The sequence below is a fragment of the Rhipicephalus microplus genome, unplaced genomic scaffold, assembly GCF_043290135.1.
Source record: "Rhipicephalus microplus isolate Deutch F79 unplaced genomic scaffold, USDA_Rmic scaffold_23, whole genome shotgun sequence".
Classification (NCBI taxonomy): domain Eukaryota; kingdom Metazoa; phylum Arthropoda; class Arachnida; order Ixodida; family Ixodidae; genus Rhipicephalus; species Rhipicephalus microplus.
In genome coordinates this window covers 7,244,268-7,256,273 of record NW_027464596.1, presented here as the reverse complement: position 1 = coordinate 7,256,273, position 12,006 = coordinate 7,244,268, and the positions used below count along the sequence as shown (strand labels likewise).

Genomic DNA, 12,006 nt, shown 5'->3' with positions numbered 1-12,006 from the left:
GATTACCAGCCACTTATATTTGTCATTCAGGATAACGATGGCGGAGATGAGATATCCAACCTAGGCTCACGCGAGCGGTGCCGCCACTGTAAGGGCAAGCGTAGTATGACACGAACTATAACGCCGAATCGTGGTAGGCGTACTAATACTGCCAACACTTTCTGCCACAGGGTGCACCACCGAGAGAGGTCTATACGGTACTGAAGAAAAGTGGTGCAAACGTATACAGCTACCTTACCAGGTGGTACACTGGGTTTTGAGCTTCTGCGGTCCATTATAGATGGGGAAGAGTGCGCCGTAAATCCTGAAATCTGCGGAAGAGCGTTGGTTTTGTGGCTAAACGGTTCAGGCGCCGCTTCTACGCCTGCGCGTCGTGGCAATGCCTTCAAACACGGGCGCCGGCAATAAGAACACTCTCGCCCGAAAGAAGCAAGAAAACTGTGTGAGCCCCGATTGAGGGGCAGTTGTAGTAAAACCGTCAGTGGGGGAACATTAAATTTGTGTTATCCCACATCTGGTGACCCGGAAAACGAACGTACTGCACCGCCATGGCCGACGAGGAAACCCTTGCTGCCCTTCAACAACAAGTACAACAACTGCAACAACAATTGCAGGTCCAGCAGCAAGTGATCCAGAACCGAGAGCAGCAGCTCCGGGAACAGTAGCAGCGCAATGAAAATGAACCGCTCTCGTCCGACGACCATGCACCGCCCCACTTGAGCCACATCCCCCAAAAGTTCGCTCCAGCGGTCCCTGCCATTTCGGGCGGCTCTATTGCTGCGGCCGCCACCGACACGGACGTCTGTCGCGTCGCCGTCAAACTTCCACCATTTAGGGCAGAGGCGCCTGACGTGTAAAGTGCTCAAGTCGAGGCGCATTTTTCCACGACACGCATCACCCAGGACCGGACGCGCTATGAATACGTCGTCGCCCATCTAAACTCTCGCTATGCGGCTGACGTTCACGATATACATGCAAATCCCGCGGCTGATGACCGTTATCTACACATGAAGAGGAACTTACCCGCCGGCTTTCACCTTCACAAGACAAGAAGGTGCGTCACCTACTCCAGCACGAAGAACTCGGTGACCGCAAGCCATCGCAGCTCCTGCGTTACATGAGTGACCTCTTGGGCAGCCCCCCGGTCGACGACCCCCTCCTCCATATCATCTGGCTTCAGCGTCTACGCTCACATGCACAGGCCATCCGCCAGGTGCAGCGGAATCTGCCGCTGAACCAGCTCTCTGACATCGCCGATCAAGTCCTCGAGATTTCGTTGCTAGCATCGCCTCTCATCATCAACGCCGTCGACACCCGACAGTCCAGCGGCGAGCTCGTGCGCCATGTCGACGAAATCACCCGTCAGCTGGGCTCAATTCAAAGGCGCCTGGATCAAAGCCCGAAGCTGCGTCCACAAAAACTCTCCCAAAGCCAAGACAACAAGGCCGTTTCATCGCACGGAATCGACAACGGCCCCTGCTACTACCATCGCCGCTTTGGGGACAAAGCCCGGAAATGTCAATCACCTTGCTCAGCTGGACGTCAAGGAAACTTAACGGCAGCTCGTAACGATGGCCGCGAGCTGCCAACTTAGAGGTCGTCGCATATTTGTCACCGACCAAGTCAAAAAGCGGTGGTTCCTCGTCGACTGTGGCTCCAACATCTGTTGCTTTCCCCTTAACATCAACCTCAAAAACGTGTATCGAGATTTTCTTTGGAATTTCGTCATCGCCGACATCGCAGAGCCGATCATCGGGTCCGACTTCTTGGCGTAATACAATCTTCTACCTGACTGCCGATATGACTGGCTTATCGACACTACAAGAGGCCTCTCCACACCGAGCCAACGTGCGACCACCCAACAGCCTAACGTCAAGGCACTCGCTATTGGGAACCAGTCGCCATACCATGACATCCTCGCAGAATTTCCCAACCTGACTCGACCTAGCGGGTGTCCGCGAGAGGTGCGCTACTCAACCGTGCACTACGTTCGTACTACTCCCGGCCAGTCAGTCTCATGCCACGCCCGTCGGCTCACCCCGGACCGCCTACGAATCGCACAGGACGAATTCCAAGCCATGCTCCACGAAGGTACTGCCCACCGTTCTGAGAGACCTTACGCCTCACCGCTTCATCTGGTACCAAAGACCAATTGCTGGCGGCCCTACGGACATTATCGAGCCCTCAACGCCCGCACCGTCCCTGACAGGTACCCCGTCCGTCATATACAGGACTTTGCTCACCGCTTAGACGGCAGCACTATCTTCTCAGTGGTGGACCTCGTAAAGGCCTACACACGAATTCCTGTAAACCCGGATGACGTCTCAAAGATCGCAATTATCACGCCTTTCGGCCTATTCGAATTCCCTTTCATGAGTTTTGATCTCCGCAACGCGGGCCAAACCTTTTATCGCTTCATCAACGACGTCTTCTGTGGCCTGGACTTCTGTTTCGTCTATCTAGACAACATCTTGATCTTCTCCCACAACGAAACGGAACATCGTCAACACCTTCGTCAACTGTTCCCCGCAGGGGCGCCTGTGAAAGCAGACGTTTGGTGTGTAGCGACACCACGGACCCGAGCTAACGGGGGAGTTATGACTCCTTCTCACGCCTAGCCGTGCGTGGCTCTGCCGTGCCCGGGGAAAAGGAGATCCTGGGGGTTGAGCCGACGCCGGGTGATTGCACCTTTAAGACCCCCGGTAGAGGCAACACACCCCTTTGGCCCCGGCTTCACGTAGATGGCACCCCTGGGCTGACCCACCCCGGGGAAATCGGCAGTCGCCTTTTCCCATCTCTCTCTCCCCCACACCTTCGTATTTAGTCCTCTTTAAATCTATCCTGTCTTCTAATTTCTTCTGTTACTTCTCCAATTTCATGGGCGGCTTGGGTTAACATTGTGCAACTAGCCAACCTTGGCCTACGCACATTAGGTTATCGTAGCGGTATACGGCTGGCATCTGCATGTTTCGCATTTCATGAACCTTGTAGCGTCCCCTCGTTGGGCTCCGTGGTGGGTGGCCGCCATCGTTACTGAATTACTTTCCTCTATTATGCATAGAAGCTTTCCACTCCTCAATGATCATGCCGCTTCAAAGCGCGTACGCACCGAAGAATTTTCCTTTTTCAGCCGACCCAAAGAAATATTCCCCCGTTATCATGTTGTACACAGTGAGAAGCCCAACAAAACAGCCAGAACAGTGTCCCTGTTCATAGTATCGCGGTCCCTGACAGCCACATTAGGTGATGGCTACAAAGTTACAAAAATGGCTAGTGGCGACCTTCTTTTAGAACTTCGTAACGAAACACAATTTGACAAACTAAAGAACCTTGCAACATTCGGCGACATTCCCATCAGCGTAACACCACATTGATCCAGGAACTCTGCACGTGGAGTTGTTTCCGACACAGACCTCCTTGACCTGAAGGAGGCTGAACTCCTCGAGGGCTGGAAAGAACAGAATGTCACCAATGTGAACCGAATCGTCATTCGAAGGAACAATCAGGAAACCCCCACGAAACACTTGGTACTGATCTTTGCCACCAGTGAGCTACCACAAACAATAGAAACTGGCTATACAAAGACACCGATCAGACCCTACATATCAAACCCCGCCGATGTTACCAGTGTCAAATGTTCGGCCATGGCTCTCAGAGCTGTCGTGGTCGACCTGCTTGTGCCAAATGCGGTGCCCAAGGCCACATCTCTGACAAATGTAATGAAACCCTACATTGTGTAAACTGTGACGGAGACCACGCGTCATACTCACGTTCTTGTCCACAGTAGAAAAAAGAAAAAGACATTATTACACTGAAGATTCGCGAAAATATCTCCTTCAAGGAAGCACGCCGAAGGTGTTCGGCTTTTCACGGCACAACGTACGCTGATGCGGCGCGTCGAGGGGCAGCGTCGCATCACCATCCGCCACTACCTAGGCCCACGCAAAGTGAGCCATCGGGTGTGGTGGCCGCCTCCATGGTGGAAGCAGCCAAGCCTGCTCCTCGAACCAAGCCAGAGACTCAGGCGACTCCAGGGTCGTCGGGTCGACTGACCACGTCTCACCAGGCGAGGTCGCAAATACGCAACAGCAGCTCGCGTACGCGGGCGTCCAGTGCTTCACGTGACGCAATGGACACAAACACGGTACCTCAGGTGCCGGAAATGCCGCGTGGCCCCCTAGAGCGCACTAAAAGAACCAAGAAACCAACAACAGGGCCCGACGACGGCCCTGCTACTTAAGTTACAACTTCCCACTTGAACAGCCACTTCATCTCTGTACACACAGCACCACTTTCCGTCAAATATGCAAACACAGATTGTACAATGTAATGTCAGAGGTTTCCTCACAAACCTCGACGATGCCCAAGAACTTCTACACATTCACTCACCAAAAGTGCTGTGTGTACGATAAACACACTTAAAATCTAAACACGCCAACTTTCTACGCAGCTACATTATTTTCCAAAAGGACCGTGATGATGCCGTGGCATCATCTGGAGGTGCAGCTGTTATAGTTAAGCAAGGTTTAGCATGTAAACACTTGAAACTCCAAACGTCTCTTGAGGCAGTGGCTGTTCGAGTGGTGCTTCTAAGCAAACTCGTCACCATTTTCTCTATATACATACCTCCACATTTTCAACTACACAAACATGAATTCCAGTCCTTGATAGATGAACTTCCCGAACCCTATCTTGTTCTAGGGACTTTAATGCACATAACAGGCTATGGGGCGACTCTCGTTGTGACGCCCAAGGTCGACTGATTGAACAGTTTCTTCTCTCTTCAAGCGCGTGTCTCCTGAATCGAAAAGAACCAACCTATTATAACCTCGCTAACAATACCTATTCCTCTATAGACCTTAGCATAGTATCTCCATCGCTTGTGCCTCTACTCCACTGGAAAGTCATCACTAATCCCTACGGAAGTGGCCATTTTCCCGTAGTTTTGAGTACACCTACATCAACTGAATGCCCACCCCAGGTTCCAAAATGGCTATTAAGCAAAGCCAACTGGGAACAGTTCTATACAATCACTCATTTAAACTGGCGCGACATATGCACTTTAAGCATTGATGGGGCTGTCGACTACTTTACAGCGTCTCTGATTGATGCAGCAACAAAAAGCATACCACAAACGAATGGACACCCTGGAAAACGACGTGTGCCTAGGTGGAACTCAGAGTGCCGAAATGCATGCAGGCACCAAAACAAAGCACGGAGGTTGCTTCGGAACCCACCGACAGCCGCAAATCTTGCCACTTTTAAGAAAATGAAGTCTCAGGCCAGGAGAACGCGTCAGCAGGCCAGAAGAGAAAGCTGGCGCAAGTTTTTATCGGGGATTAATTGATATACCCATGAGGCTAAAGTCTGGAACATGGTTGGTAGAGTAGCGGGAAGACAAGTGCATTCACTGCCACTCGTAAACACACAGGGTGACAGCCTGGAAGATCAGGCGAACTTCCTTGGTGCACACTTCGAGCAGGTCTCTAGCTCGTCACACTATACTGAAGCTTTTCAAAGATATAAAGCAAAAATAGAAAAGCAGAAACTGGAATACAAATGTACATAATACGAGGCATACAACCAACCTTTCAACTTAGCTGAGCTACAAACATCACTAAACTCCTGCAGTAATTCTGCCCCAGGCCACGACCATATCATGTATGAAATGTTGAAAAACCTGCCACTTGAAACACGAAAAACTTTACTCTCCCTATACAATGCCATTTGGCTTTCTGGCACCATACCTACTTCCTGGAAAGAGGCCATTGTTATCCCTATTTTTAAACAGGGCAAGGACCCTTCCTCAGTTTCAAGTTATAGACCAATTGCACTAACCAGCTGCCTTTGTAAACGTTTTCAAAAAATGATAAACCGCCGACTTTTATATTTCCTTGAAACACACATTCTGCTTGACCAATACCAATGTGGGTTTCCAGAGGGTAGATCCACCACCGACCATCTGGTGCGTATCCCCCGCAGGGGCGCTTGCGCAAATAGGCGTTTGGTGTGTAGCAACACCACGGACCCGAGCTAACGGGGGAGTTTCTACTCCTTCCCAGGCCTAGCCGTACGTGGCTTTGCCGTGTCCGGGGAAAATGGGATCCTGGGGGTTGAGTCAACACTGGGTGACTGGACCGTTAAGGCCCCCGGCAGAGGCAACACACCCCTTTGGCCCCGGCGTCACGTAGATGGCACCCCTGGGATGACCACCCAGGGGAAATCGGCCGTCACCTTTTCCTACCTCTCTCTTCCTACATCTTCGTCTTTATCTCTTTATACTTATCTGTCCTGTCTTCTACTCTCTTCTGTCTACTTTCAAACTTCCTGACGGCTAGGGTTAACCCTGTGCAAATAGCCTACCTTGGCCTAGGCGCATTGGGTTATAGCAGAGTTGTACGGCTGACGTCTGCAAGCATTCAGCATCCGCAAACTTGCAGCGTCCCCTCGTTGGGCTCCGTGGTGGGTGGCCGCCAACGCTGCTGAACAACATACAATTAGCATGCTTAAAGCATTCCCTTTACTTAGTGACCGTGCCTCCTCAAAGCGGGTACGCACCGAAGATATCAATTTTTTCATTCGGCCAAGACAAATCTTTCCTCATTTCCACGTTATACACTGCGAGAAAACTAACAAGCAAGCCAGAACTGTATCCCCCTTCGTAGTGGCTAGGTGCTTAACCGAAACTCTCGGTGCCGGGTACAAGGTTACCAAAATTGCCAGCGGAGATCTACTCCTTGAGATACGTGACAAAGACCAATTCGATAAACTGAACACCCTCACAACGTTTGGAGACACACCCATCAGTATTACGCCACACAGGTCCATGAACTCATCTCGCGGGGTAGTATCGGACACAGATTTGCTTGACCTGACCGAAGCTAAACTTCTGGAAGGATGGAAAAGCCAGAACGTGACAAATGTACAGCGTATTAAGATAAGAAGAGATCAAAAGGAAATACCAACAAAACACTTAGTACTGACCTTTGCTTCGAGCGATTTGTCGGAAACCATCCAGACTGGGTATACAAAGACATCTGTGAGGCCATATATTCCCAACCCCGGTCGTTGCTTCCAATGTCAGAGATATGGCTACGGCTCGCAAAGCTGTCGTGGCCGGAAAACTTGTGCTCTGTGTGGAGAAGTGGGCCATGCGTCTGACAACTGCAAAGCACCTGCACACTGTGTGAACTGTGGCGGTAATCATGCCGCGTACTCACGTTCCTGTTCTTTCTGGAAAAAAGAAAAAGAGATCATCACTTTAAAGATAGAAGAAAACATTACATTTAAAGAAGCAAGAAGGAGAGTCTTGCCATTTTATGGCTCCACATATGCTGATGCGGCGCGCCAGGGAGAAGCGTCGCACCAGCCCTCGCCACTCCTTCGGCCTGCGCAGAGCGAGCCATTGGCTGTGTCGCCTGCCCCCAAGGCGGCAGTAGTTGAGTCTACTCCGCCTACTATTGAACAGAGACCAGAGACTCCAGGGTCCTCGGGTCTCAAGGCCTCACCTCGCCAGGCGAGGCCCAAGCTTCGAAAAACCAGCTCGCATGAGCGGGCATCCAGTGCCTCCGAGGAGGCAATGGATACGGCGGCACCCCTGGTGCCAAAAGAGCGGCGCGGCTCTCTGGAGCGCGCCAAGAGAACTAAAAAGCTCATAGCAGGGCCTGATAATAGCTCTGTTACTTGAGCTCAACCTTTCAGCTTAAACAAGTCGCTCACTGAACGTACACACAGCACTACTTTACTTCCAATATGGAAACAGAAATTATACATTGGAACGTCAGAGGACTGCTTAAAAACCTCGACGACGTCCAAGAGCTTTTATACAAACATTCACCTCAAGTGTCGTGTGTACAGGAAACACACCTAAAATCCTCCAATACAATTTTTTACGTGCTTACGTCATATACCGAAAGGACCGAGATGATGCTGTGGCGTCATCCCGTGGCGTAGCCATTATCATTAACCAAGGAGTAGCGTGTACACATTTACCACTCCAGACATCCTTTGAGGCGGTGGCTGTTCGAGCGGTACTTTTAAACAAACTCGTTACCAGCTGCTCTTTGTACGTACCTCCCCACCACCGTCTTGAAAGACGTGAATTCCAGTCTTTAATAGACGAACTGCCTGAACCTTATTTGCTTCTTGGGGACCTAAATGCACGTAGTGGACTATGGGGCGATTCTCGCTGTGATGCACGAGGTCGTCTCATTGAACAATCTTTCTTCTCTTCCGGTGCCTGCTTGTTGAATAGAAAAGAGCCAACATACTATAATGTTGCACACAAAACATACTCGTCTATAGACCTCAGCATCGTATCACCTTCACTCCTACCCCTACTGAAATGGAAAATCATAAATAATTCATACGGAAGTGACCATTTTCCTGTAGTGTTGAGTTCACAAACAACATATGAATGTCCTCGACGAGTTCCCAAATGGCTTATACACAAAGCCGACTGGGAACAGTTCCATAACACTACACATTTAAGTTGGACAAACATATGTAGGTTAAACATAAATGAAGCTGTGCAGTACTTCACAGCTTTTCTAACTGACGCAGCAGCCAAGTGCATACCGCAAACATCTGGAATGGCCGGCAAACGACACGTCCCGTGGTGGAACACAGAGTGTCGTAATGCGCGAAAGGAACAGAACAGGGCATGGAGGTTGCTTCGGAACTCACCAACAGCCGAAAATCTTGACACCTTCAAGAAAATAAAGTCTCAAGGCAGGAGAACGCGTCGGCAGGCCAGAAGAGAAAGCTGGCAGAAGTTTTTGTCCGAAATCAATTCATACACACAGGAGGCTAAAGTCTGGAACATGGGTGGTAGGATAGCAGGAAAACAAGTACACACACTTCAACTCGTAAGCACTCAACTTGGAAAATCAGGCCAACTTCCTCGGTGCACACTTTGAACGGGTATCCAGTTCGTCCCACTGTACTGACACATTCCAAAATTACAGAACAAGAATAGAAAAGCAGAAACTCGAACACAAATGCACTAGATACGAGGCATATAACCAAGCTTTCAGTCTAACTGAGCTCCGAACATCTCTAAACTCCTGCAGTACTTCTGCCCCAGGTTCTGACCGTGTGGTGTATGAAATGTTAAAAAACCTACCAGCCGAAACACGAAAAACCTTACTTTGTTTGTACAATGCTATCTGGTTTTCTGGCACTATGCCTACCTCCTGGAAAGATGCTATTATTATTCCCATTTTAAAAGAGGGCAAGGACCCTTCTTTAGCTTCGAGTTATAGGCCTATTGCACTTACAAGCTGCTTGTGCAAAATCTTCGAAAAAATGATAAACTGCCGACTTGTACATTTCCTTGAAACAAACAATTTGCTCGACCCATTTCAGTGCGGGTTTCCAGAGAGTAGATCCACCACCGACCACCTTGTTCGTATGGAGGCACAGATCAGAGACGCCTTCGTCCATAAACAATATTTTTTCTCTCTGTTCCTCGATATCGAAAAGGCTTATGATACAACATGGCGTTTTGGAATACTAAGAGACCTGTCCCACCTTGACGTGCGCGGAAGAATGTTTCACATAATCGAAAGTTGCCTGTCAAACCGGACATTCCGTGTCCGAGTGGGCATGGTTCTTTCCCAAACATTTGTCCAGGAAACAGGCGTGCCACAAGGTGGTGTACTTAGCTGCACACTTTTTCTCATCAAACTGAATTCCTTGCACTTGTCCATCCCTCGCAATATGTTTTATTGTACATACGTCGATGACGTCCAGCTTGGCTTTAGATCTTGCACTGTGACAATGTGTGAGCGGCAGGTTCAGTTAGGTTTAAACAAGGTCTCCAAATGGGCAGAGGAAAATGGATTCCGACTGAACCCACAAAAAAGCACGTGTGTCTTGTTCTTCCGAACGAGAGGCATGCACTCAGAACCCGACTTTGAACTGAACGGTCAATGTCCGTCTGTTAATGCGGAGCATAAATTCTTAGGCTTAATCTCTGACAACAAGTTGACCTTCGTACCGCACATCAAGTATTTAAAAACAAAATGTTTTAAAGCCATGAATGTTTTGAAAGTGCTGTCACGTACTACGTGGGGTAGTGACAGGCAATGTCTCATGAATCTGTATAGAAGCCTCATTCGCACCCGCTTAGATTATGGGGCCGTTGTTTATCAGTCTGCGACTCAAAGTGCTTTGAAGATGCTGGACCCCGTGCGTCATTTGGGCATCCGCCTTTCTACGGGTGCTTTTCGCACCAGTCCCATAGAACGCCTTTACGCCGAGTCAAATGAGTGGTCGCTTCTTCTGCAGAGAACATCCATGTCCTTTGTTTATTTCCTTAAGGTGAAAGCAGACAAAAGCACCCCTTATACTCTACTATTAATGATTTGTCGAGCTCCATTCTGTTTCAAAACAGGCCTTCGATGAGGCAGCCCTTCTCAGTTCGCCTGAAGGGTCTAGCTGAGGAAACTGGAGTATCACTTGAACACAGTTTATTGGCTCCTGTAGCATACCCGCCACCGTGGCAGTGGCAGACTATAGACTGCGATGTGTTTTTTCTAGAAGTTACAAAATATGCCCCTATTGCCCATATCCGAACATACTTCCTGGAACTTCAACACAAATTGCCACGTCCTGAGTTCTTTACAGATGCCTCCAAGTCCAACTCCTCTGTGTCCTACACTGCTGTCGACCCATCCTTTTCGGATGCTGGCCCTCTACATCCAGGCACAAGTATCTTCACAGCGGAAGCTTATGCGATACTTGTGGCGGCTAAACATATCAAGCAATTACAAATACAAAAAGCAGTAATTTATACGGACTTCTCAGTATGGTAACGGCTCTGCACATGCTTAAAAAACAAAAACCCAGTCCTTGTCACACTTTACTCCATTTTGTGCACACTCTACACACTCAAACAACATGTTGTAGTGTGCTGGGTGCCAGGGCACCGTGATATCCAAGGCAACGTGATGGCGGATCAGCTCGCTGCATCCGTCCACAAAAGCACTGCCCATACACCCATATCAATCCCGGCCCTTGATCTTAAGCCGTCTCTCAAACGAAACCTCAGGGACTACTGGCAGAGCTGGTGGGATACACACACACAAAACAAACTACATATTATTAAGCCACACCTTCGTCATTGGCTGCCAATATCCAAATCGCGTCATACAGAGGACTCAGGATAGGACACACACACGACACACACATATCTTTTGTCCAGTGGCGATCCACCATTGTGTGACAGATGTGGTGAGGCATTAACAGTCCTTCAATTGTTCATCCAGTGCAAACAGCTAGAAATTCTCAGAAAACAACATTTTCCATTACCCTACCGACAACATATACCTTTACACCCTGCAATGTTCGTTGGTAGGGAAACGCTTTTTGGTCATAAATCATTGTTAGCGTTTTTAAAAGAAATCCATAATTTTCATATCATATACCCGGGCTTTCCGTAGCACGACCTCTCCAGAGAGGTTTTTGCTGCGGTGGCTACACAAGAAAGCACTTGCCTCACGGCCCTTGGACGCAAGGGTATGAACGAGGGAGGTACTTGTACTAATGCCATACATGTTCACCATCGTTTTTCATTATCACCAACTTTTGTCACCTATTCACACCACACACACCTTTCAGTACTTGGTCGTGATTTTATTACTTGTATGTTTTTACCCTCCTTACCACGAGGAGTTTTATGGCAATTATACAGCCGCTTATCATAATCATTGTCCATATTTTTAGTAAGATGAACTGGCGCTCTTTGGCCGTGAATTGGCCTTTGCGCCATAAGACATCAAACATTATCATCATCATCCATCTGGTGCGTATCGAGTCACAGATCCGAGACGCTTTCGTCCACAAACAATACTTTCTGTGTTTCTCGATATCGAGAAGGCTTACGACACAACATGGCGTTTTGGCCTATTAAGAGACTTGTCTCACCTGGGTGTGCGCGGTAGAATGCTTTTCAAAATCGAGAGTTTCTTGTCCAATCGGACATTCCGTGTGCGTGTGGGAAGT

General features: G+C 49.0%; 1 protein-coding gene across 1 annotated transcript; it reads left to right on the top strand.

Moving 5' to 3' along the window:
* Positions 1 to 548: 548 nt before the first annotated feature.
* Positions 549 to 1,594, top strand: LOC142786418 (uncharacterized). The gene is made up of 2 exons (XM_075884104.1): positions 549 to 626; positions 1,073 to 1,594. Exons 1-2 carry the CDS (start codon positions 549 to 551, stop codon positions 1,592 to 1,594), a joined length of 600 nt encoding a protein of 199 aa, XP_075740219.1.
* Positions 1,595 to 12,006: the final 10,412 nt, after the last annotated feature.

What these genes read in the sequence shown, in the direction of transcription:
- LOC142786418 (XM_075884104.1), top strand. Translation starts at nt 549, where the DNA reads ATGGCCGACGAGGAAACCCTTGCTGCCCTTCAACAACAAGTACAACAA. An exon ending in AATTGCAGGTCCAGCAGCAA is followed by an intron (nt 627 to 1,072) that starts GTGATCCAGAAC and finishes CACCTACTCCAG; the next exon opens with CACGAAGAACTCGGTGACCG.